The 26,423-nt window shown below is 55.9% G+C and overlaps 1 protein-coding gene across 2 annotated transcripts; it reads right to left on the bottom strand.

The window, feature by feature from the left end:
* Positions 1 to 3,868: 3,868 nt before the first annotated feature.
* Positions 3,869 to 26,126, bottom strand: INHBB (inhibin subunit beta B). Of its 2 annotated transcripts, XR_007155168.1 has the most exons (5): positions 25,679 to 26,126; positions 20,460 to 23,184; positions 13,570 to 13,574; positions 8,739 to 8,743; positions 3,869 to 3,878 (listed from the first exon to the last, which is right to left on the bottom strand). XR_007155168.1 is itself a non-coding variant. In XM_047873485.1 (2 exons), the coding sequence occupies exons 1-2, from the start codon at positions 26,124 to 26,126 to the stop codon at positions 22,409 to 22,411; spliced, it is 1,224 nt and encodes a 407-aa protein (XP_047729441.1). In that variant the 3' UTR covers positions 20,431 to 22,408. The 2 variants fall into 2 exon arrangements, 1 of the variants encoding a protein (XP_047729441.1); XM_047873485.1 differs by lacking the exons at positions 3,869 to 3,878; positions 8,739 to 8,743; positions 13,570 to 13,574 and having other exon boundaries at positions 20,431 to 23,184.
* Positions 26,127 to 26,423: the final 297 nt, after the last annotated feature.

The following is a 26,423-nucleotide window of genomic DNA, read 5'->3' as shown; positions in this document are numbered from 1 at the left end:
TCTGAGGAGAGAGACGGGGAGACCGCTGTGCAACGGCTCCTGTTTGCCCAGCATGAGGTGTGGGGAGGACATCACATGGGGGTAAGGGGTCACCGGAGGCGGAGGGGACATGAAGAATACCCCGACGGGGTGCTAAGGCACAGCAAGGGGCTCCCAGGGCATGGGCAGCACCCCCTCCCCGTCCACCGTGCAGCCTCAGGAGTAGCTAGAACAGAAGCCCAACTTCTGGGCTCCTGCAAGGGCCCCCCACTCCTGGGGACAGGGCTGGGTAGGGATGAGGCCACACGGGACAAGAGAGGGGAGGGTCTGGCACCCCACACCCTAGGGGGCCTGCTGCCGAGGGTGTGGGCCCTCGTGTGGGAAGCAGGGGTGGGTGATACACCCTCTGGGACCTGCCCTCCCTCTCACACCTCTGCTCCAAGCAGGGGTAGGGCCAGACTGTCGTGCCACGTCCAGGTGACACTGGGGAATTCAACCCCAGGGAGAAGAGAACAGGAAAGAGAAGAAACACGCACACCAGGTACAACGTCAGACCCTGCCCAAGTAGGACAGCATCAAATCCCCTTTTGAGGGACATCCTACGCCCCCATTTCACAGACAAACGAACTGAGGCTCAAGGAGGCTGCATCAGCATTGTGGTTCAAAGCTCGGGCTCTGGGGCCAGTGGACCTGGGTTTAAACTCTGGCCCTAACCAGCTGTGGTTTGGGGCGAGTGACTTAACCAGCTGTGCCTCAACTTCCTTCCCTGTAAAGTAAAAATAACACTTCCTCCCTGCTCAGGTCGCCATGTGGATCACAGGAAGCCCTCTGAGCCCAGTGCTGCCGGGCACCCAGGGAGGGCTTACAAGGGGGGCCACGGTGAAAACCAAGATGCCAGAGGGGGCCCCAGGGGCGCCCAGCCTGAAGGCCACACCCTGTCCTCCTTCTGGGCTGAAAGGTGCGTCTACCTATAAGAGTCTTTCCAAGACGCCATTTCTTTGTGTTGGTTTCTGTTGAAGTCAGTGGACGGCAGGGAGGGAGAAAGGCAGAGGCCACAGACCCTGGAGGAGACAGGAGATAGATTACCAGCCTGATGATAGATCAGAGGGACGGGGCAGCCACAGCAGGCAGAGGGGAGATTAGAGGCCAGAGAAGGAAGGAATGCCAAGGTCACCGGGACAGGGCCCGCTGGAGCCACTAAGACCGCCTGAGCCCCGTATCATAGCCTGACCTTCTGGGCTAAGTCACCTATGTGGTGCGACTGGGAGGAGGGGCCCCAGAAAGCCCCTCACCCCTCACCCCTCACGAGAGCTTCTCCTCTGTGGTCCTCACTGTGTCACAGTGCCTCACTTCCACCATTAGTGCTGAAGCCAGTCAGCAATGGAGCCCTGCTCCAAACTCACGTCTGCTCCCAGCGCCCAGGGCTCAGCCACGGCTCTGGCACCCCCACCAGCCGGAGCCCTCCTGCCTTAAATGTGCACCTTTAAGAAAGTCCCTGCGCTGAGTGATTCTGGCCTATCACCCCTGGTGGGAGACTGCAGCTCAGACCAACTTGTCGTGCCAAGGGGGAGTGCAGGGTAGGGTGTGGAGGGAGCTGTGGCTGGCTGGAGGGTGGGCTGGGGTGGGGGGAGGGTCGTTGCACAGGCAAGGACCTCACAGGAAAGGCTCCAAAACCCACCTGCTCCAAATTCCCAATTTCCCAGATATTGCAAACTGAAGCCAACCGAGGTGGGGTCGGCCCGGAGCGGGGAGTCCTGCCTGAGACATCACCCAGTCGGGGCTAGACACAGAAAGGTAAGTGGGACCCCTGGGTGCCTGGTCTGTGGTCATGCCGAGCTGTTCCAGCCCTTCCCTGTGGGCCTCAGGAAGGATCTGGGGTGCACTGTGTCGGTAGGGCAGGGGCGAGAACCAGCCCAGAGGCTGTCCAGAGCCACGCGGGAACAAGAGTAGCCGGGCTTTGGGGTCCCTGGGCGGAAGGCCAGGGCCAGCTGCTTCTCATTCCATCCCACCATTCCATACAACCCAGGCACTGCCAGGAAGAGCTCAAGGGCCCACACTTCAAATGAGAAAGCATATGCTTAGGGGACATGCAGTGTTTCGGCCCAGAAGGAGGCAACGAAGTCGGTCTGGGGTGCGGGTCCATAGCCAGTCAGCCAGGCTGTTTGGCAGCTCCCGGGGCTCTGCCTGTTCAGACAGATTCAAGAGCTGGTCCTCCAGCCCCTGGGGGTCTGGCAGGATGGCAAGAGGGCAGGGGAGCCGATGCCAAGAGCTGGGGCAAAGGAGAGCTCCAGGCTGCCCTGGACAGCCCCCAGCCAGCAAGACACAACAGCGATAAGGGGCTATCTGGGGTGGCGGGTGGGGCACAGGAGGGCGGCCCGCCTGCCGTCTTCTCCAGCTCCGGGCAACCCCACCTTACCAGCTCCCCAAGGGGCTGGGGTAGTCAGGGGAGCACCTCTCCTTCGGGAGGCCGAGTCAGGGAGGAAGCAATCTAGGGAAGGAGATGCCCCCCGAAAGTTGCACCGGGGACACATTATCCCAGAAACTCACACTGTCCAAATTCAGGGCTCGCTCCCCGCAAGCTCCTCAACAGCTGGAGGGGCAGGTGTCTTAGGCAGAGGAAGAGCTCGGCAGCCAAAAAGAAAGCTTCTGCCTGAGGTACAGCCATAGCCCTAAGTCCATCCTTCGAGTCCGGCCCCTACCCAACCCACCTTGGCCATGCCCTCCCCCACCCTCTGGCTAGCCAGTTTTTTTCTTTAGGGAAAAGGAAAAGTCTCCATTGCCATGCAGACTCTGTTTCCATGAGCATCCAGGCGGGGGGTTTCCTCTCACTCTGGGACCCGCCCTCACACAGGCTTAGCAGGGGCTGGGGCCCGGGAAACGTTCGCATGTTCTAAGTTCATTGTAGTAGTTCCGCTTGCCACACTCTGGAAATCGTTCCTTTTTCTTTAAAAAAAAAAAAAATTGTTCCTTTTGGCACTGTAATTAATTTTGTTGCAAGTAAATTCAGGTAAACCTTATTCTTGTAAAAAAAGAAAGGAAGGAAGGAAGGAAGGAAGGAAGGGAAGGAAGGAGAGAAGAGAAGAGAAAAGAAAAGAAAAGAAAAGAAAAGAAAAGAAAAGAAAAGAAAAGAAACAAAAACCTAAGCAAGATGTGATGAAAATCCCCTTAGAGATAAAGCCTACTCGAGGACCTGCTGCCTGCCTTCCCCAGGTAGAACCACAGGAGCCATTCTGATGCCTTTTGTTCCGTCATATACATGGATATGTGTCCACAGGAAGCACATCGAACACGTTGAGCACACACGCGTGCCGCAAACTCACACAAATGGCACCACTCCACCCCTTGCTTTTTTTCCCCCAGAATCCAACTTTGACCTCTCCCTGTCTTGACACCTGGTTAGAAATCTTTTTGAGTCCTTGCTCTTTCCCCAGCCATGGGCTCTTCTCCTGACAGCCCACCTGATCCCTGCCTTCTGGTGGTGTCTCCCCTCCTGGGACAGGAGTTGAGCCCAGGGTCCTGCCATGAGGGCAGCATTTCCCGAGGTGAGATACGGGTATCACCAGGCCGAGGAGATGCCATAAGGAAAACACAATCTCCTAGTCGAGTTGACTGGGGGGAAACGTAGTATGTTAGCCCTCTCTTGAAAACTCCCGGGAACATAACAATAGTGGCCCTGAGAAGTCCTGCAACCAAGAAGCTTACTGACTTTTCTTAACCAAGGATGACCCAAGCTTGGGAAACCATGGAAGCCTTCAGGATATTTACATCACACCAGATGATACGCTGAGGAGAGGGGCCCTGGGTAGTTCCTTCCAGGTTCATGATCTCACGGTTCATGGGTTGGAGCCCCGCATCGGACTCTGCGCTGACAGCTCAGAGCCTGGAGCCTGCTTCAGATGCTGTGTCTCCCTCTCTCTCTTCCCCTCCCCTGCTCTCTCTCTCTCTCTCTCGCTCTCTCTCTCAAAAATAAATAAACATTAAAAAAAATTTTTTTTAAACACCATCAAGAAAGTGGCGTGGGCGGCGGGGGGGAGGGGAACACAGCATGGGAGAAAATATTTATTTGCCAATCACATATCTTATAAAGAAACTGTATCACAATATATAAAGAGCACTTACCCCTCGATAATAAAAAGACAAGTGATCCAATCTAAAAATGGGCAAAAGATCTGAACAGACATTTCTCCAAGGAAGATATGCAAAGTGATGAAAAGATGCTCATCGTCCCTAGCCATCAGGGGAATGCAAACCAAAGCCACAGCGAGATAGCTCTTCATACCCATTGAGATAACTATAATAATAAGTACTGGCAAGAATGCAGAGAACTCGGAACCCTCATTCATTGCCGGTAGGAGTGTGAAATGGTGCAGCCACTTGGAAAACACTTAGGAGGTTCTTCAAAAGGTTAAACATAGGGTCACCACATGAGCCAGCAGTCCATGCGTTGGCATATACTCAAGAGAACTGAAAATCTGTGTCCACATAAACACACACACACACACACACACACACACACACACATATGCTCGCAGCAGCCTTCTCCACAAGAGCCAAGAAGTGGAAACAGCCCAAATGTCTATCAACTGATGAACGGATGAGCAGAACGTGGTATATCCATGCAATGGAATGTTACTCAGCCATAAAAAGGACTGAGATACTGAGGCGTGCTATGACGTGGATGAGCCTTGAAAACATTATGCTGAGCCAAAGAAGCCGCACACAAAAGGCTTCTTCTGTGCTGCATGATTTCATTTATGTGAACTGTCCGTAATAGGCAGACCTACAGAGGCAGAGAGGAGGTTAGTGATTGCCTAGGGCTCGGGGTGGGGGCAGAGGAAAAAGGGGAGTGGCTGCTAATGGGTGTGGGGTGGGGCTTGGGGGGGTGACGAAAATGTTCTAAAATTGGTGGTGCTAATGATTGCCCAACTCCGTGACTGTACTGAAAACCACTGAATCGCATACCTTAAAGAGGTGAATTCTATGATATGTGAATTCTATCCCAGTAATACTCCTACAATTAAAAAAAAAAAACAACCAGCAGCTGTGGACTCATAAAGGCCTGGCACCGGGGTTGGGGGTCGTGGGCACAAACCCTCCTCGCTTGCGCACCCTCCGTCCTGGCTCCTGCCAATGGACCTGACTCTTCCGCGAGCATTCCTTCCTGCGCCCCTCCCCCGCCCTTCTCCTTCGGTCACCCCAGGGGACCTCACCTTCTCCTTGCACCTCTCGCATCCAGGTGCCCTTGATGTGAGGCGTGCTCTTGGCCCCCTCGCTCTGTTCAGGAGCTGTCGTCTGAGCTGCTGGGTGCTGAACCCATGTCCCTCTCTCCTGATTAGAATGACAGCGACAATTACCACAGCAATGGTAATAGCTGTGACACTTTCGGGGCCATTATTGTGCACTAAGCACCGTGGCTGCACCGAAGCCCTGAATCCCCCCGCCCCCACCCCCGGGGCTTCGCGTGCCCATGAGGCTGGTCCGTTCAGGCCCTCGGTGCTCCCTGGGCTCATGGAGCGGGCTCCCGATGGCAGAAATGACTCAGGCCCACCCACTGATGCCCAGCTCTGTTCCAGGAACAGCATTTTAAACGAAGTGACTCAGGGCCCAGATGAGTAAGGCAGATATTCAGCCCAACAGACAGACAGACAGACAGAACATTGCAGTTGGTGTGCGTGGCCTCTAGTCCGTAGGCGCCTCGGGCCCTCAGTAGGACCTGTCTGAGCTCACACACTCAGGAATTGGGTTCAGAGGACAGGGCCTGCTCCTGGCAGGCCTGCCCCCTGGGACCCGTGAAATACCCCCAGGGCTGGCCCGCCCCAATCCCAGCTGCGGAGAGGAGCCCCCAGCCTACCTGCCTGCTGACAGGATCACTTCTTTTCTGTGCCAAGCACAGCCCTTCCCCAGGGCTCTGTGATCTAGTTTTCCTCTTCCTACCTTAGAAATAGCTCATCGCAAGTTTACCCACAAGCCCTTCGGAGGGCAGAGGGCCCCGCACCCCCAGGAGGAGACACTCACAGATTAGGAATTTCTGAGGGCACAGCCGGCCTTGTAGTGATATTCAAATAATTTTTTTCTTGAGTGACAAGAAAGGGAGATGAGAGAAAGGGAGGACGGGAGGGAGGGAAGGGAGATTCTGGGCACCCCTGGTTCACGGAGTGTCCTTGAATTTGCCTACCGGGTTTACTCTTGCCTCTTGCTGGTCTTCCAGTCACTGTGTGACCTTGGGGAAGTCACAGGGTGTCTCTGGGCCTCCTTCCACCAGTAGTCAGAGAGGAGGTAATAGACTAGGCCACTACCTACCTGCCGAGCTGCTGTGATGTGATTCCAGGCATGGGGCCTTTGCCAGGCCTCCCCAGTGCTCGGAGCTGGCTTGCGTGGGTCTTGCCTCCACGGCCCATCTCCTTCCCTCACCCGTCAGCACCTACCTGGGGCCTTGCTTGGCAGCCGGGCTGCCTGGCGTGTGCTACACGAAGTGAATCAAGCAGGTCGGCAGCGCTGGCTAGAGACAGAAGTGAGCCCCTCTGGGAGAATGGCTTGGAGCACACACACCCCTCGGGCCCTGGGACATGTGGGGAAACACGGCTGGAACTGTCTGTTTCCTAACCAGTTTATATCCAGATGACCTCCCCTGTTTCCGCCCCCCGCCCCCAACGACGTGTGGCTCCCTGTCACTGCATTCCCACTGAGCCCCAAGCTACTGGAGGGTAGACTTCGGCTCCTTGACCATGGCCTGGGCACAGGAACCATTCATCATTCTACGAGTCTGGAAACTGTCCTGAGGCCTCGGGGGTGGGGTGGGGGGCTCATCTGGGAAAGAATCTGAAAAGCTCTGCCCAACCTTCCACCCGCCTCCTGCCCCTCCTTCCAACAGTCCCAGCATATGGCCGCCCCCTCCCACGCAGAGCCCCCCAAAGCCACCGTCCACACGTGTGCATGCACGCACGCATGCACGCAGACACACGCACGCACACGCCAACCCCACCTCTCAGCCCCACCGCTGCCCTGGAATTGCGGCCGAGCGAAGGTTCTCTCCTCCTTCACAAGAAACAAGGTTGTGGGAGGTTGGAACGGAAATGTAGCCTGCTGAGTCCACTTGGTGAGAGATGGGGGACTGTCCCCCATCTCCCAGCCCGCAGGACAGGGGAGCACCACCGCAAAGATAGAACACCTCACCTTATTCTACGGCAAGGCTGCGGGGCGGCTTCGGCAGAGGGCGAAGTCAGGACCGCGAGGGCAGGTCCCACCTGGCGTCCTGGAGGGCAGCGACCACAGCCTCGTACCTGCCCTCCTGCCCTCTCCACACTGACACCCCGCACTTCGTGATCCTGGTCCCTCCCTGCCCATCACCGAGCCCTGCCTGTCCTGCCCTCAGAGTCCCGCCTGAGCGCCGCCTTTTCTGCGGACTTTCTCACCACCACCTGGTCCCAGCTCCCATGGGAGCCTCCCGGCTGGGCTCCCTTCACCTCCTTGCCCTGTGAAGGTCCACTCTCCACACAGCAGCTGGGACGGCCTTTTGAAAACATAAGTCGGGCCACCCCACGCCCTTGCCAAAGACCCCCAGCCCACCCCCCACCCTGGCGCTCCACTGCACAGCATGGCCTGGCCCCTGCCCCTGACTTCCGCTGGTAACTTCTTCCTGCCCACCTCACTTTGTCTCTTCTAGGCTTCTTCCCGTTTCTCCAACATGCCAAACCCTTTGCTGCTTCAGGGCCTTTGCACATGCTGTCTCCCCGTCTGGACTGCTCCTCCCACCCACCCACCCCCCCGACACACCGCTTCCCTGATCAGCTCCTTCCCGGGCACTCAGCTGAACTGTCTCCTCTGAAGTGTGTTCACCTGGTGGGAAGCAGGCCTCCCCGGCGCCAGCCTATGAGGGGCGTTTGTTATCATTTACATGTATTTGTCGCTATTTATGCACTCACATCTGTCACCCTCACTGGACAGCGGGCTCTGGGAGGACGGGCACCACAGCCACCTGTTGCGGCCCCTGCCACAGCTCCAGCACTTGTGGACGCTCGTAAGAAGCTGTAAAGTGAAGAGAGGGCTTCACAGATGGGCCCGAGGACACTGGAGGGGTGAAACAACAGGGAAAGTCAGAACGGAGATGGCTCCACCTGTGCCTCTGATCTCAGTCCCCCAACTGCCCCCTCCACTGAGGGGGAAATGAGGGACCTCTGTGGGCCCAAGGGGCTGAAGAGGAGTGACCCAGCCCAGTGTTGGCTGGCCACATGAGAGCTTTGGGGACCCCCAAGGGTGACTGAGTGTCACAGACCTCCGGGCACCTCTGGAAGAGCCATTGCAAAGGTGCAGGGTAGAGACCATGACTGCAAACCTGCCTGGGACCCACAGGAGACCCCCCCCCATAGGGCCTGGGCTTCCCAAAGTGCCCAGGACAGAGGAGAAGTCCCGATTAGCTAAAGTCCCTCCCCAGAGCCCATCCCTGGCTGGTGGTGGCCTCGTAGGAACACCTCAAAGAGGCCTCGATGCTCAAAGTACCCCTTTCACCTGGGAGAAACTTAGAGCCTGCTTGGGATTCACTCCCTCTCTCTCTTCCCCTCCCCCGTTTGTGCGTGCACACAAGAGAGCTCCCTCTCTCTCTCTCTCTCAAAAATCAATAAATAGGGGCGCCTGGGTGGCTCAGTCGGTTAAGCGTCCGACTTCAGCTCAGGTCACGATCTCACGGTCTGTGAGTCCGTGAGTTCCAGCCCCGCGTCGGGCTCTGGGCTGATGGCTCAGAGCCTGGAGCCTGCTTCTGATACTGTATCTCCCTCTCTCTCTGTCCCTCCCCCGTTCATGCTCTGTCTCTCTCTGTCTCAAAAATAAATAAACGTTAAAAAAAAAATTTTTTTTAAATCAATAAATAAACATTTTTTTAAAAAAAGAAAAGCCAGCTTAGACCAGCATACAGACATATACAGCATAGTGTGTACGTGTGTGATTATTGAGATTGTGGTGATTTTTTTTTATGTTTCCTTTTCCATGTTTTCCTAATGGTCCCAGTGAACATGCTTTACGACAATGATAGCGAAACCACCAGGAAATGACACTTTTTTAAACAAGAAAATGTGATGATTCCTTTCGAGAAGCACCTTGCATCGATTTATTCTGCCGAAGGGCCTGACGCATAAGTTTTTGGGACATTGCCTGAGGCGAGGCCCCGAGGAGGGACTGTGGGAGGAGGGGAGGTCGTGAAGGGGGTGTGAGAGGCAAGGGTGTCATGGGCACCTCCCCTGGGCAGGTTGGCCTTCCAAGGGCCCAGCTAGGGCTGAGGGAAGCCTGGGGGAGGGGGTGGGGGGGTGCTAAAGGCCAAAGCCACCCACTCCGGAGCCTTTTCCCTTCCTACAACTACTTTCTTTCTTTCTTTTTTGTTTTTTTTAATTTTCATTTATTTATTTTGAGAGAGAGAGAGAGAGAGAGAGTGCACAAGCAGGGGAGGGGCAGAGAGAGAGGGAGACAGAATCCCAAGCAGGCTCTACACCGTCAGCACGGAGCCCAATGCGGGGCTTGAACCCACAAACCATGAGATCATGACCTGAGCCAAAACCAAGAGTCAGAGGCTTAACAACTGAGCCACCCAGGTGGCCTCCTACGTTTACTTCCCTTTCCTTTTAACCCTCTTCCCTGGCCAACAAGACCTGGCTCAGGGACCGCTTCCTCCAGGAAGACTTCCCTGATAACCCCAGGGCTCTGGGCAAGGTTAGGTGCTTTCCTATGGGCTCCTACAGGAGCTTCTTGGGTCCCAGACCCAAGACGTGTGAAGACGTGATGGAAGATGTTTCGTGCGTCCATTCCTGACCACAACCAGCACCCAGAAAGTCCTCGGTAAACAGCCGCCATGCAAGCCCCAGGTCCCCTCTTTATTCCCAGCTCACCCAGATTCCCCTGTGTGAGTGTCCACTGATCTTCCAGCTGTCTGCTCTGGCCTGGGCACAGCCCCCTCCTTTGGGTTCTGCGTACCAGTTGCTAAGGGCCTTCACGTAAGACCTGAGGCAGAGCAGTTTTACGAAAGCATTTAGAGGCGGATGCCAAGCGTTTCTGGCAGGTCCTGGTGCCGGTCAAACCCCTCCTCAGCCCCTGGGTCTCAGAGCCCCACTTGGCAAGTGTCCAGGCTCCAAGCCTTTCCGGATCCCCTCAAGCCTGGCGTCTTGAGGCAACTGACGGGCAGGCAGGAACTCTGGTGCCTACGTCTCATTGAGTAATCGTAGAATAAAGTGACACGCGAAAGTCCCCCTCCGGTGCCGGGCAGAGACAACGTGCTCAGAGACTGCAAATTCTCATCTCCCTCCGGACCCATAAGGGGAAGGTAGTGGTGATTCTAGACGGGGTGCAGGTGAGGCTCTGAGTCCTAAAGACTGTACCCAACCAGCTGGCCTGGGCCAGGCTATTCTTTGAGACAGCCCCACTTTAGGCAGACGTGGCATCCACAGTGGGAACATCGGCCTTCTCTGGAGAGGATCCTTGGGCAACCCACTCCCTCAGGGGCCACCCTTGGCACCATTTCCAGGGTTTCTTGGGCTGGTTGTGACATCTGCTTCTGGATTCTGCTCCAGGTGAGATCTGACATCTGAAGGCGCAGGTCATATCCACCCACTCACTCACGGAGAGAACTCCATAGGTGCAAAAGGCCGAGATAATGTGGGCCCTTGCGCATCCGGCCCCTGGAAAGGGGGTGAGGTCAGCGGGCAGGATACACTGATGTCTGTTGCCAAGGAGGCCATAAACGAGGCTGCCCACAGGGATTTGTTGGGTTTTTTTTTTTAATTAAAAAAAATGTGGGGCGCCTGGGTGGCTCGGTTGGTTAAGCGTCTGACTTCAGCTCAGGTCACGATCTCGCGGTCCGTGAGTTCGAGCCCCGCGTCAGGCTCTGGGCTGATGGCTCGGAGCCTGGAGCCTGTTTCCGATTCTGTGTCTCCCTCTCTCTCTGCCCCTCCCCCGTTCATGCTCTGTCTCTCTCTGTCCCAAAAATAAATGAAAAACGTTGAAAAAAAAATTTTTTTTAAATGTAATTGTAAAATATATGTAACATAAAATTTACCACCTTAACCATTTGTAAATGTACCGCTCAGTGGCATTAAGTGCATTCACATTGCTGTGCAACCATTCCCACCATCAATCCCCAGAACTTTTCATCTTCCCACTGAAACTCTACCCATCAAACGCTAACTCCCCATTCCTCAGCCCCCAGCACCCAGCACCCACCCTTCTTTCTGCCTCCATGACTTCGACTCTAGGAATCTGACTATTCTAGGTACCTCCTCGACGTTGAGTTCTCCGGTATTTGTCGTTCTGAGACTGGCTCGTTTCACGGCGCATAACGTCCTCCAGGCTCACCCACGTTGTGGCGCGTGTCATTAGGAGGGCTCTGAAAAATCAGAGTACAGTCCTCAGCCCTCCAGGGCCCTTCATTCTAAATGTTGAGGACAGACACGCTCACTGTGAATTTCAGCATCCAGCTGACTGTGACTGTCTTGACCACAGTCATGTGTCCTTTTCTGCCCGCATCAACACTAGGAAGGTCCTGGAGGTGTGGTGGCCTCTCAGGAGGGGCTCCCAGAAGAAGGAGAGAAGGGGACACTACAGTGGCCTCCTGGGACATCTGCCCAGCCAAAGAAGCATCTCTATCAGTGGTCGGCTAACTTTTCCTGTAAAGGGTCAGGCTCAGTATTTTAGGCTTTGCAGGCCATATGGGTCTCTGTCATAACTAATATATAAATGCACGAGGTAGCTGTCTTCCAATAAAACTTTATTTACAGGCACTAAATTTGGATCTCCCATTTTCATGTCATGCATTATTCTTCTTTTGATTTCTTTTCAGCCATTTAAAAATGTAAACACCAGGGGTTCCTGGGTGGCTCACTCAGGTAAGCGTCCAACTGTCAGCTCAGGTCATGATCTCACTGTCCGGGAGCTCGAGCCCCGCGTCGGGCTCTGGGCTGATGGCTCAGAGCCTGGAGCCTGTTTCCGATTCTGTGTCTCCCTCTCTCTCTGCCCCTCCCCCGTTCATGCTCTGTCTCTCTCTGTCCCAAAAATAAATAAACGTTGAAAAAAAAAATTTTTTTTTAAATTAAAAAATAAATAAATAAATAAATAAATAAACATACAAAAAATTTTTTTAAAAATAAATTACATTAAATTAAAATGTAAAAACCATCCAGAGCTTGTGGATTTGGCTGGCTGGCTGCAATCTACCAACCCCTGTTCTGGAATTAAGGTGGCATTGTGAGGGCACGCGGCCCTGTTCCACCCACAGGGCAGGACCTTCCTCCAGCTCTCCTCAAGGGTCAGGCAGCCCCGGGGAACCTGGTTCCCTGACACACGGCTTCAATAGTGAGCTGGGCAGGCGTTGGCCCTCGGGATCTGTTAGCATTGCGTCCCAATCCATGCCTGGCTCCACGCCCCCGTTGATGGCCGCAGCAATCGGAGGGCATCTGCTGAAGTTCGAGAAGCCTTGCGACCAAAGATAGGGAATAAGATACTACAAACTACTGGGGAAATGGTGTGGGAGTGCTTGCTTCCTATTTCCTAAAACAACCTCAGAACCGATCTCAGCTTCAGCCTGGAAGGAGGGTCACGGTCATCGGCCTGGGCTCCCGAAGCCCTAAGACAGGCAGGGGAAGAGGGGAAGTTTGCCCCATTCCCCAGAATGAGCCAACTAGACAAGGCCGGCAGGGTGCAGACCCCATAGGCCAGAGCCCCGTGTCCTGGGACCTGAGATTTCATTTCGGATCTTCCCCATCAGACTATGCGACCCTGGGCAAGACACTTAGGCCCCCAACACTCCGGCTTCTCCACCTGTGTAATAGAAATAATGATACTCTAGGGAGTATCCGCTATGGCGGATTAGTTGGGAGAAAATGTATCAAGCGTTTAGAAGAGTTCTAGGCACATTATGAGCACTCAGTCAGTGGTAGCTATTATTATTATTATCTCATTATTCCACACAATAAGCCTATGTGGTAGACACTATTATTAGCCTCCTTGTATGATGAGGGAAACTGAGACACAGAGAGGTTAAGTAACTAGCCCTAGGGCACACAGCTAGGACTGGGTGGGGCTGGAGTGTGGAAAGCCTCACCACAGTCTATGAAGCTTTTAGCCCCTGGCCTAGGTGCCCTCTTGGGAAACCACAGGAGCTGAGAGCCCTGGGTTCAGGGAGGACCCTGCAGGAAGGTGCCTGGAGGTGACGCGGCCAAGACCTGCCTCCTCTGGAATGCCTCTCTTTGTGCTCCCATAGCCTCACCGCTTGCCTTTGGGAACCATGTGCACATTCCTGTACATCACAGGCCAGGTGAGGATCACATCTGCTTAGGAGAGACCCTGCACCCTGTGCACACACACACAGCAAGCCCTGGGAAAGGGTCTGGGGTGCTAAGCGGAGCTCCATTAGCTTGGGGGCCTCAGGCAAGTCTGTACCCTCTTTGCACCTCAGTTGTCCCTCTGCAGAAGGAGAGGTTGGATGGGCTTCTCTGCAGTTCTATGATCTAATCAGCTTCTGACACATCTTCTGCTTTTAGCAACCTGCCCCACCCCCCATCTCCCAAAACACTAAATCTTGGGGCCTGCCTTCCCATGACTCACGGAAGACAGAACAAGAGCTTTATTTTTTCCCCCCTCTCATGGGGAGACCACCAGCCTTTCCCACACCAAACCAGCACATGTTTTGACTGGCCCAGCCAGCCATCCCTCCCTGCCCACTCTAGATGGGCACTAGGTAAGAGCCCATCTCAGCCTGATACTCAGAAGAGGCAAAATACTGTGTGAAGCCAACATTCTGTCCTGTCTTTAGGACAGGCTTTAGCCATGGTGTCCCCAGCCACCAAAGGCCATAGAATAATCCCGCAAGTGGATGTCAGGGGCATGCCTGCTCTCTGCTTGGGAGCTGAAGTTCACGTGAAGTTCATGTGAAGTTGGTTCAGGATAACCTGCCCCTCTGAATGCCATCCCAGAAAGAACCCTGGGACCTTGCCTCTCCCAAGGGAACGGCTGCTGGCCAGGGCAGGCGCCTGTGGGTGCTGTAGGTAACTGTCCTCAAGAAGACAGCATTAGTGCTGGCATATAAGAGGCACTTATGAATAACCAAGGAATTACAGGAAATGAATGAATGAATGAACCATCTCGTCTAATCCAATCTCAAATGAGGAAAATGCAGGCTAGAGAGGGCAGACAGCTTGCCTGAGATCACATGACTGAGTGGCAGTGCCCAGATAGGGCAGTCATCCAGCAGGGATTTACTGAGCACCTGTTATGTGCTGGGTGGTGGTCCTGGCATTGCGGATTCAGCAGTACACGAGTGGACGGGGCCCCTGCCCTGGTGAGGCTTACAGTCTGCCTCCACAGTCCAGTCCCCTGACCCCTCATCCAGGCACCTTTCTCACGCTGAAATAGCCAAGGGGACACTCTGCCCTAGGGCCTTGCTCAGACCCCCGCGGGGAGACGGTGAACCCCAGTGGGTGATGGGCTGGCCCGTGGAGCCGACTCTGCACTTTCCGCGCCTTCTCAACACGCTTGGAGCATTAATTATTATTTTTTAATTTTTTTTAACGTTTTATTTTTTGAGACAGGGAGAGACTGAGCATGAACAGGGGAGGGTCAGAGAGAGAGAGACACAGAATCTGAAACAGGCTCTAGGCTCTGAGCTGTCAGCACAGAGCCCGACGCGGGGCTCGAACTCAAGGACCGCGAGATCGTGACCTGAGCCGAAGTCGGCCGCTTAACCGACTGAGCCACGCAGGCGCCCCGAGAGCATTAATTATTAATGCTGAAATAATTGACATTCATTCACGTGCCAGTCACCCACGGGGGAGCGGGGCCCGCATTAACCAATTCATCTCTCAGTGATTGATTAATTAAAGCTGAGCTTTTATAAGACACCCTCGGGTGGCAAACCACACTTTCCCGGGAGTGGAAGTCCCGGGGCAGGGAGGGATGGGCCTTCTTCGGGGTGCCACGAGCCCCAGGGAGGAACCAGGAAGCCAACATGGACACTTTACTGGAGCCTGGGCACTTGGTTGCCACCCGGGCAGGTGGGCATTGCCTTTGCTCACGGCAACAGCAGGAGTTCGTGTGGCCTGAACACTCAGGGCAAATTGCAGGCTTTTGAAATGCTATCACATGAGTCACCTGTGCGCTCGGGGGCACGGGGCGCTCTTAAAAGGGAGAAAAATAACCAAGGCGTGGTCAGGAGTGCCAGTCCGGCCAGAAGAAGTGCTAGCTTTTGGTCTTAGCCGCTTGAGCCTCTCCCCGGGTCCTGCTGGTCCCCTTAGCCTCAGTTGCTCCATCAGGGAAATGGATGAGCAGGGTCAGCCCTCTGGCCCTGAGCGTGTGTTCCTTCATTTAACACTTGTGTGTTGAGCATTAATCCTTCCCAGCCTCGGGACGGTGGAGTGGTGAACAAGGCAGACCCCAGCTCCCCTCGAGCCCAGGCTTGCTGCCTCAAACCAGTGACGATACAGGTGAGACGGTGAGAGGAGCTTCCTAAGCCTTGGGAGTCAGCACTCCTACTCCAGAGCCCCAAAGGGTAAAGCACAGTTACCCAAGTAGAGAGGAGGAGAAAGGGGGCAAGAAAGGGCATTTGGAGGCACAGAGGTGAAGGTGGGGAGCTGCAGACAGGAAGGAAACCTGGGTGGGGAACGCAAGGTGGGGACTGCGGGCTCCGGGGTGGGAGGGGAGGTGGTAAGCGGCAGGCTCGGGGCCCTGGGGAGCCCACTAGACACCAGACTTCTTCCTAGGGCCGTGGGGTCCTGGAAGAATTCTATACAGGAGAGTGACGGGGTCCACCACCAAGTTTTCCTTAAAACGTTACCCAGGAAGGGTAGGAGAACGCCACGGGTACGTTTCAAAAACAAGATCTGTGGTCCCCAACTGCAGGGCTGGCCTGTGGCTGCCACCACCAAATAGGTGAAGGACACAGCCTTAGGCCCTCTGGGCCAGCCCCTTCCTGGTTCCCACTGCTGGCCATCCCCCAAAGAAAGGTACGCCTTACCTGTGATGGATCTGATGTGTCACAGCCCCCAGGGATCAATGCACCTGAAGGACAGGGAGCAGCTCCAGGGCCGGGATCTGCCAAGGCCACTCGTGCTATTGGAACTAAGAAGAGTCACTGAACCTGCTCTCAGGAAGGGAAGGGAGGTGGCCTGGAAGGAGCCACAGGGGGTCCTCAGGGCCTGGCCCATAGCAGGGAAGTTAGGAAGCTGTCCCGGAGCCAGTGTGGAGTGCTTACCTGTCCAGGGAGCTGGGAAGTGGCCCCGTGACCTCATCTGTGGAGGGGGTGACCAGCAATGACTTACCTCCCTCACTGTGTTCCTGAGGGAAGCCAGAAGATGCCCCAAAGCCCCAACACAGAACCAGACTGCCTTCAGAATGTACCCTGAGGCTGAGGGTGGGACTCCTAGTGGGTAAATGAGGGCTCCCAAGTAGCCTAAAAACCAGGGCTCTTTCCTTGAGGCTCAGAGCTCCCTGGGCTGTGGGGATGTCTATCAGATTCACACACACACACACACACACACACACACACACACATGCATGTACATACACATCCATCCACGGGGCCGAGGTACTGTGCACATGGAAGATTGTCCAAACCGCCTTCTCCACCACTGCGGGACCCAGAGGCAAGGCCGCCGGCTTCTGGCCACACCCCCCCAACTCTGCTTTGTTCATAATCTGTTTTCCAAGAATTGGGCCCAGCAGCCATCTCACCCACCTAGCCACGGAGGGAGTGGGGATGGACCATGGATGGCAGTCCCCATGGGCAGAGAGAACATCTCAACGCACAGATGCCATTAATATGCCAGGCTTGGGCAGGACTTTCAGGCAGGAGCAGGGGCAGAGAAAACCCTGAGCCCCAGCCTCTCCTGTCTTCCAGGCAGGCCCCAGAACAGCTCTGTCTTCCCTTACCCCTCCTCCTAGACAGCCCAGTGGCTATAGATTACTTTGGAAACAGCTCCTGGGGGGCAAATCCCAGCTCTGCCACTTATGAGCTGAGCCATCAGCGAATGGCTTTCCCAGCCTTAATTTTCTCATCTGGAAAATGGGGATAATAATACCTGTTCCCACTCTGACCCCGGATTGTCATGAGGTCTTTGTCAAACTGAGATGATCTTACCTGCTGATTCCCCAGCACATCAGAACAGGCACCCAGAAAACGACTGGCCAGATTGTACCATTCTACTTTTAAAGTGATCTGGCTTCAGGGCTGCGGGGACACCATGGTGACCCCCCACCCCCACCCCAGGCATTGAGCGGCCAGGGCAGGGCAGAAGGGGCTGTGACACCACACCGTGGGCAACCACAGGGGCCACAGAAATCATGCCTCTGCCCCCTGGCCCAACCCACCCAGCACCTGCCCAACATGGGGGTGATCTAGTCTCCAGCTGCAAGGTTGGGGGGGGAGGTGCCAGCAACAGGCCACATTTACAAACAGAGCTACCCCAATCACAAAGCGTATAACCGGCCGGGTGCATTGCCTCGTGACGAGGAAAACATGAAAATGGCACGAAATACACACAACCAACCATGCTCCCACACTCCACAGTCGCAGTCTCAAACCCCACATGGTCTCACGCTCAACCACGCGCATACACACTCACCCACACAGCCTCAGAGACAGCCAACCACACGCCCCAAGCTCACGCCCATGCCTCACCTACAACAGGCTCAGCTCCTTGTGCGAGGCCCACGGGTAACATCATTTGCTCAAACATCCCGTTGAAAGCTGAATATGGGCCGGGTTCCTCCTGGAGCCTCTGCCCGCAAGGAGGGGCCTTGGCTTTCTGCTTCTTTGCCCACACAGGCATGCTTTCTTTCCCCGTAGCAGTCTTCATGGCTTGCTGGCAGCCTATGCCCACCACCCCGACCTTGAAGGAGGTCAAGGCTGCTGTATAGGGATTATCTGCCAGGCTGCTTGTGGGGTCCCCAGCAAGAATCCCCAGGGTCTGCAGGTGGCATGCTAGTCATGTGCTGGGCAAGCCTGGGTTCCAGGTGGGGCAGGGGCCCAGTCACAGAGCAAAAGCTGCCGAGTCCCCTTCCCAGACCCTTGTCTGCACTGAGCGGGCACCCTTGGCCTTTGCACCGGGTGGCAGTGGTGCCACACCCAGTAGCTGGAACAGGCACAAAAGCTCTGACACATAATGGGCCCTCCTCAGTGCTGCCTCCACACTGGACTGGGCCGCAGGGGACCCACCGTGTGCCCCACCCTGAACCAAACTGAGAGGGCGGAGAGAGAAAACAGACATAGGACACCCCGGAGCCTCTGCTGAGTGGACCCTCAGTGTGCCCATCTGGGAAATAGGGGAGAACAGAGGGCTGGTAGGCGTGGCGCCGTCTGCACAGGGGATCTCCTCACCCCAGCGCTCTCCCCATCCCCGCACCCCCAGACTTGGCTCCACTGGGTCACTGAGCACTCAGGGCACGTCTGAAGGTCCGCCAAGGATGAATCTGACATAGCGGGAGCTCACGAATCACAGCGGATAGGGGGTGGAGACATTTGAGGCAGGTAGGGAAGCAGCCTCTGGCTCTAGCTGGCCCCGTGTGACCCATTTGTCCTATGAGAGGCTAACAGCCTGGTGGCCGGAAGAAGGAAGAGAGGGACACGGGGGAAGGAAGAGGAACCTTAAAGCAGCGCAGGAGGGCTCAGGGTCACAGGCGCTGGACTTGCTGAGCGGTGTGGGAGGCTTGCTCTCTGGGCCTGTGCTGTGGGGTTCCAAGGGCATCGCCCGGGAGAGGTGGGGCCCTCAGGCCAGGCCCACTGGGAAGATAAGGGCAGAGAATGGGAAAAAGCAGTAGGCAGAAAAGGACTAAGGACTGAATGAGGAAGAAGGAACAGGGGAGCCAATTGGCCACAGAAGCACAGGAAGGAAGACGTGCATCCCTACTGGAGAAAGAACACTCAGCCCTGGGACAGAGGAGGCATGCCTGTCCTCACGGCACCTGTCAGGAAAAGTAATTGCCAACTACTGTTGCCCCAGGGGGACCGGAGTGCACAGGCACGTATGCCTGCAAAGGGCAGCAGAGTACCACTCAGAGACCATCTCCCAGCCTGCTGGCCTCATGACCTCAGAGTCCCAGACCCTTCCTGGGACTAACGGTGGGATCCATGGACCACCCTGTAAAGCTCAGCCCCAGAGGTGGGTCCCAGGAGGTGCTCAATATCCAAACAGTGTGGGACCCTGGTGACTTACACTGCCCCTCCTAGAGGCTGCCGGTGAAAGTTCCTGGGCCAGGGGTGGGCAGGGGCTGGATCAAGGGCCTGGAGCAGGCAGCAGCAGGTGGATGCAGCTCACTGCAGAGCAGAGAAGCGGCTGGATCCTGACTTATGCCCCAAATGCCCAGGCCAGGCCTTTTTAAATGAAATTTTCCTCTTCACCCCTATTAACTGGTATACCGTCTGAAGACTTTGAAGATCAATAAGTCCACCCCTTAGGACAAAACGCTGGCAGAGCAGTAGCTCTCTCGGATGGGCAAAGGATGGGAAAAGAGGCCAGAGGCTGCCTCCTGCTACCAGATGGCTGTGTAAATTGAGATATGTCCCTCCTGCTGCCCAGGGCCTCTCTCAGTTTCCCCACTGTTACCTTCACGGGGTTAAATCAATCTGTAAGGTCCCACCTGCTCAACTGTCCTGAGATTTTCTGGGAAGACCACATGTGACCCAAAGACCAAGGCGCAGCCCCATGGCTCTGCAGGGCCTCGGATGAAGGCGAGGCTTTAGGGCTGCCGTCCTCCCAGAGAACAGGTGGCCCGGCCACGGCACCTGGGCTCAAGCGCCCAGGGTGCCTGTGCCAGCTGTGTTGACCTCGGGCAAGCTCTGACTCTTTCAGCACCTCAGATTCCCGACTCTGGAAAATGGTGAAATCGCTTCCCCAAAGAGCACGACATAGAACAGCACTTTGTGGGTGTCTCAAGTCAGACCTGCCAACGCAATTGGACATCTGTCACTACTAAAACCACCACCACCACCTACTCCAGTTCGAATCCCCACAGGCAAGGACAGTTAGCATACTCACGGCCTCCTTTCTGTTCACCCTTCTGTTCCCAAGGCCCTAGCCTCTTCTGGGTTACAGTCACCTAGATCAGTAAATGCATGGCACGGAGGTCAGCTGCACTTCAACCTTCCAGGTTTTACATTTCCTTCCAGGGACGGGGGCTTAAACCGGCACTTGCAAGCGGTAATAGATGCGATTTAGTAAAACATAATTAGTCTCGGGAGAAGGAGGGTAAACAAACGTGCAATTCCTGGATTTGCTCATTGTCCTTCATGTTGATCTTCTGCCATTTTTCCTAGCCTCTCCCACTGACATCCGTGCTCGTGGCAAGGACTCAGAGAGTGCCGGGAGCGGGCCGCAGAGGCAACCAGCGTCAAAGCTGGACGCCTGGCCGCGCCCTCCTCCCCCCCTCCGCCGCCTCCAGCCCAGACCCCACCGCCCCACACACCACACCAGGCAGGAAGCCTGTGGCACTTGATCTTTTATTTTCTTAAACTGTACACAGATGTAAAATACTTTAACAGCAAGTCTATGGGAAAATTGTTTGGTTTTAAATTATTATGAAACAGAACCTAAGGGGAGCTTTATTAAATAAACATAAAGGTGGGGAATTAAGGACGCACACCTGCATTCTACCATAGTCATTTTTACTGTACCTTCTGGGTGTGTAAAGGTAGAAAAGACACATCAAACTGAATAAACAAAATCCATTTATACCCTGAAACGTTGGCAGGCCACTCACGGGATTGTTCAGAACGTCTACCTCACAGAAGATGGCCTCACCATCTAATAAAAATTAAAACTGATCTGTTGGCCTCTTTGGTTCCAAAATTATGTATAATACATTTAACTGTATTTTTTTTTTTGCTGCTATAAAAATAACTTCTTTTTTCAAATGGCAGTTTCTGACTAATCATGCAACTAAATCAGTGCAAACATTAAAAGCAATCATTCGCTTAAAAAAGAAGCAAAGGATTTCATTTCAAGTATAAAAAATATAAAAAGAGTCGTACGAGTCCAGTTTCGTCTAGTGTGGGTCAACCCTTTAAATTGCATAGTTCACGTGGCACTTGGACATCTGGGGGTGAGCGAGTTCAGTGATATGCCAAGGGCCACTTCTGGACACACGCAGATGGGCAAGTGCTATATCGTGTGCGTTCAGGCAAGTCGGCAAGTGCTAGGAGGGGCAGGAGGGCAGGCGAGCAGGCTGGGGCCACGTCCATGGCCGGCCCTGGTGGCCGGGACCCACACGGGCAACTTCTGTAAAGCAGCTGAAAGCCTTCCCCATCTCTCCAAGACCGGCTAAACTGCTCCCCTCCCACAACCCCGCTGGGGGAGGAGGCACCCCCACCCCCCAACACCAGCATTTCCAGAATGCCTCTACTGCACCATTTCCTCCTCGGGGCTCATTCCCCTGCCTCGGGGGTCATTTCCACCCCTCCCCAATAAGTCCTAGAGGAACATCCCCAGTGAAGGGCACAGATTGCAACTTTTAGTTTTCTTCCCGTGTAAAACAATTCAGATTTTAACTTAAAAGGTCATACCTGGTTAAAAAAAAAAAAAAATCCCTTTTCAATTATACAACTGGAATGAATGACCTGTCAACTGCTAGTGATCAGTTAAAGCATCAAATTAAGACCCTCCTCCTCTCCCTCCCTCCCTACCCCAAAACAAACACACACAGAAGTCACGGCCAGGGACCCAAGCAACAGTCAAACGGTCATTGCCACTGCTCCACGGTCTCTGGCAGGTTGTGTCCTTTCTGGGCCTCTTTCTCTCCACAAGGGTGGGAAAAGACAGGCCCCCCTGGTCCTGCAGCATGAAGGATCCCAGGCAGGGAAGGAAGCCAACACGTCTGAGCCAGGAGATGCTGAGGTATGGCAGGCTTTGCACACAAGCAAAGGGGGCCACGCAGCCCTCCCGCCTGTCCGCACGCTCCCCACCCCCGCATCTGCTTTTCCTGTCTGTGGCTCCCGTGCGCTCTCTCTCGTTCTCTCTCTCTCTCTTTCTCTGCGTCTCTGTCTTTGTGCTTTTATGTGTGCTCGGAAGGCGCGATTCAGAGTGGCCGGGCCAGCTGGTGGGAACGGTGGCTGTTCACCCCATTCTCTCCGACTGACAGGCATTTGTAGCTAAGCTGCCATTTGTCACCGCATCCATTTGCTGGTATCCTGGAGGCTGCTGTGTGGGTGGCAGGATGCGTCTGGCTGTGCGTGTCTACGTGTGCATCTGAAAGTATTTCATGTCAGTTGAGGGTTCTTGCTCTGGCTTTGACTGATTGCTCGATGAAGTAGTAGAAACATATTTCAGGCCTCGCCCCGGCACCTCCCGGGCAGCCCAACGGAAGGACCGGAAGGACCGCGCTCAGCCGGCTGGGTCCCCGGTTCCCACAGGGGCTGGCAGGAGACCCTCTGGGACTGCCCTCGCGCCCCGCCGCCGCAGCCCCGCCGCGGTCAGGCGCAGCCACACTCCTCCACAATCATGTTGGGCACGTCCCGCTTGACGATGTTGTACTCGTCGTCGAAGTAGAGCATGGACATGGTGCTCAGCTTGGTGGGGATACAGCAGGAGTTCACCGTGCCGGGGTTCAGGCCCCGCATGCGGTACTGGTTCACCACGGCCGTGTGGAAGGAGGAGGCGGAGCCGGGGACCCCTGCCAGGTAGGCCGGGCAGCTGCCCTCACAGTAGTTCCCGTAGTAGCCGGTGGGCGCGATGATCCAGTCGTTCCAGCCGATGAGGCGGAAGTCGATGAAGAACTGTTGCCTGCAACAGAGGTTGGTCCGGCCATCGCACTCCAGGCCCCGCTTGCGGATGCGGTGCCTGCTGTCACCCAGCCGCGCCTGCACCACCACAAAGGGCCGGTGCGACTCCTCACCGGGGTCCACGAACACCGGCACCACGGCCAGCTCCTGGCAGCCGTCACACTGCACGTCCAGGTTGAGCCGGCGCTCGCCCCGCTCGAACAACGACTGGATGGCCTCGGTGAGCGGGAAGGTGTGCCAGCCGCTGCGCTTGAGGTCCACCTTCTTCTCCACCACGTTCCACCGGTCGCCGTGACCCTGCTCCTGGAAGTACACCTTGACCCGCACCTTCCTCCGACTGCCCTTCTCCAGGACGTAGGGCAGGAGCTTCAGGTAAAGCCACAGGCTGGCCTGCACCACAAACAGGTTCTGGTTGCCTTCGTTGGAGATGAAGAAGTACAGGCGGACCCGGGAGGAGGCAAGGCCATCTGCGGAGAAGTGGGAGAGCAGGCCAAGTTAATTCAAGGAGAACACGAGGCAACGCGGAAGACACTGCTGCCTGATGCTGGAATGTGAACTTGCCACGCAGCTGGAAAACGTTATTGACCAGAAATACCGTTTCTGGGGCCAGGGCCTCTCACTGGAACCTGGGAGAGGCAGGGAAAAATCATTTTCCATTGAGAAACCCGGACCGACTTGGAGCTGGAGGGTCCGGGCCTATAAAATCCTGCCTCACCTCTCCCAGGCCAGGGCTCCCTGGAGACAGGCTGTCAGGCCTCAAAGCTCAACAGAGGAACTTGTCAAGAGGCCAAGATCTTAACAAGTTGTTATGGGTATCTGTGAAATCTGGAAAACAAAACCAGGATCGCACCGAGGATTTTGGGGTGGGTTGTTTCAGTAGAGAATTTTTTTTTTTTTTTTTTTTTTTTTTTTGGTTAACTCCGGGCATTGCAAAATCAAGCTGAGCCACCTACTGCCTCTTCCTAGTGTTTACCTAAGCATGATCTGATCCAACCCCCAGTGGATCCTCCACTGCAAACAAGCGAGCTCTGCTCAGATTTCTGACACGGGAACCTGTGCTTTGCAGGCTGCAAAGCGCAGCCCTCGTTTCTGACGGGTTCCAAGGGACAGGACCTTCAGCCTTGAAACTTGAGGTCCACTCCTTTCGTGAGACACCGGCTCCCCGTTAATGGCGCGTTCAAAATCTCCGAGGAAAAGGGGAACTGGCTTGTTAAGTCTCCTCCATAATTCAGCTCAACAAGAAGAGAAACCATGCCAACCGAGATACAACTACACACGCTCATCCTACATTTTTCAGTGACTCTTCTGACAATTTGTACTTTTTTCTTTTTCTTTTTCTTTCTTTCTCTCTCTCTCTCTCTCTCTTTTTTTTTTTTTTTTTTTTTTTTTTTTGGGCAGGAAGAACAAATAAGGCAACTGTGTGGCCATAGCTGGTTTTATCAAACCTCCTACCACCGCCCTGCAGCCCCCTCCTCAGGCTTCGCCTGGCTCCTCTAATAACACTGACATCTGACTTTGAAATGGGGGAAAGTGCAGCCTTAAAAGCTGGTCTTGGACGAGCTGCCTGTGACCTGAATCTGTTATTTATAAGTCAAAGAGCTGGCTCCGTGAAACGGACCAGAAATATACCAGCCCCCGCTGTCATTTTGTGCCACCGGGACCAAAAGGCCTCCTCGACCTTCCAGAATCACATTTCTACTCTGGGCCCCAAAGCACCTTTTAATCCAAGCTCTCTAATTGCATGTCGAGCTTTCCCTGACTCGGTCGGACAGCTAAAACGGCAATGCATTTCTTTCTAAGCACAAACCAGCCCGATTGTCTCTGCTTTTCTCCACACTCGGCCATGCAAAACTTTTCATCCCTTTTCATCCCCAGGCGGCACCAGCACCGTCTGCCTGCTGCCTGGAAGAGTGGGGGGCATTTTCAGCCTGGTGACACAACCGCTCCCCCCTCCCACAAGCTCCCTGCCCACCCCAGCCCAGCCCGCACCAGGGCTTCCCCCTCTGCGACCTTCTCCGCAGTCCCCTCAGCACAAATGGGGCTGAGCTCCAGGCACAAAAGCCAGCCTGGCTCATTCAAGTCCTGAAAAGGACAGCGGAGTGGAAAGCACTTGCAGCATTTCCGCGCGGGCACATTTTCCTTCTTCTTTTAAAGTTCCGAAAGATTTTCTCTATTATTATATTTAGACAGTGGTAGAAATTTGCAATCCAGGGCCGGAAGAAAATTCCCAAAAGGACTCCTACCCTTTGTTAACTACGAACTCTGCGGCTCTAAAGTGAGGGGGCTGCTGCCGCTGCCAGGCAAGCCTAGAGGCACGGGGCTGCCCCCGAGCCGCGTCTTTCTCTGCGTAAATGATGGGACCTGTTGAGAAGCCTGCCTTCCGCCCGATTCCGGTGCCCACACAATCGGAAGAGAGGTTGCCTAGCTCTCCCCAGTGAGGCTTCAGCAATCCTGGCAAGCCCACGCTGCCCGGCGATGGAAGCGGCCCCGGGGCCTCTCACGCAGGCACAGGCGCACACACACACACACACACACACACACTTACTTCTCCGGCCCACGGATATCAACAAGCACACACATCTCCAACCACACTGCTAAGCCTACACTCCGATCGTGGGAAACAAAAACATTAAGCAATCACCAAGCAAGTGCCCGCGGAGCCAGGGCCGCACGCATCTGCCGGGAGGGGGATGCGCGCCCAGAGGCGCTGGGGCCCGATTTCAGAGCAGTGGTGGAGGGCGAGGCGCTCAGTGGCGGGGACGGAGGAGCAGGGGTACGCTGCCTCAGGGAAGAGGACGGCAACCAGGACGGGGTGCACAGGGCCAGGGGCGAACGGCAGGGCCGGGAGTCAGCGTTTCCCCCAAGGTGCACTGGCTGCGGCGGCCAGAACGGGCAAGGAGAAGGGAGTGGAAGAGGGTGGGGAATGAGGGCCGCAGCTGGCCGCCCGGGGGACCGACCCACCTGTCTCGGCGAAGCTGATGATCTCAGAGACGCGCTCCTGGCCGTCGGCGCCCGGGCTGGCGTGGCCGTCGAGGTGCGGGATCTCCACGCGGCCGTCTTCGCGCACCTTGCCCGCGTGCAGCTTGCGCAGGGCCGTGACCATGGCGGCCTTGGGCACGGCGTGCGTGATGTTGGGTCGGCCCCGCATCTGCAGGCGGCTCAAGATGTGTCGCTTCACCGCCTCCAGGAAGTCGCCGTCCACCCGGCCCAGCTCCTCTGGCCGCCGGAAGCCGCCGCACGACGTGCAGGTGTCCTGCGAGCCGCCGGGGGCTCCGGGCGGCGGGGGCGGCGGCGGCGCGGCGGGCGAAGGCGGGGGCGTGGGCGAGCCCCAGGCCTCGGGCCCCAACCAGCCGGCCGCCAGCAGCAAGAGGCAGGCGGCCCCCAGCGCCCGACCGGGCAGCCCGTCCATGGTGCGCCGCTGGCGACGAGGGCGCCCGCCGCGAGGCGAGCCGAGCCGAGCGCAGGGCCGGGCTCCGGGCTCCCGGCGCGCCGCCCCGCCCCGCCCCCGCCCGCGCCCGCCCGGGCCTCCGCCCGCCCGCCGGGAGGGCCGCCGCCGGCTAGCAGGGGGAGGGGGCCGGCCGGGCCGCGGGGGTTCCCGCGCGACGGGGAAGGGGCGCCGAGGGCCGCGGGGGCCGGAGAGGCGCGCAGGCGAGGAGGGGGTCGGAGGGTCACTGCCGCGCGGGCGTCTCAAGGCGCCTCGGCATCT

The sequence above is a fragment of the Prionailurus viverrinus genome, chromosome C1 (assembly GCF_022837055.1).
Source record: "Prionailurus viverrinus isolate Anna chromosome C1, UM_Priviv_1.0, whole genome shotgun sequence".
NCBI lineage: Eukaryota > Metazoa > Chordata > Mammalia > Carnivora > Felidae > Prionailurus > Prionailurus viverrinus.
The sequence above is the reverse complement of the archived record's forward strand: the minus strand, read 5'-3'. Positions and strand labels throughout refer to the sequence as shown.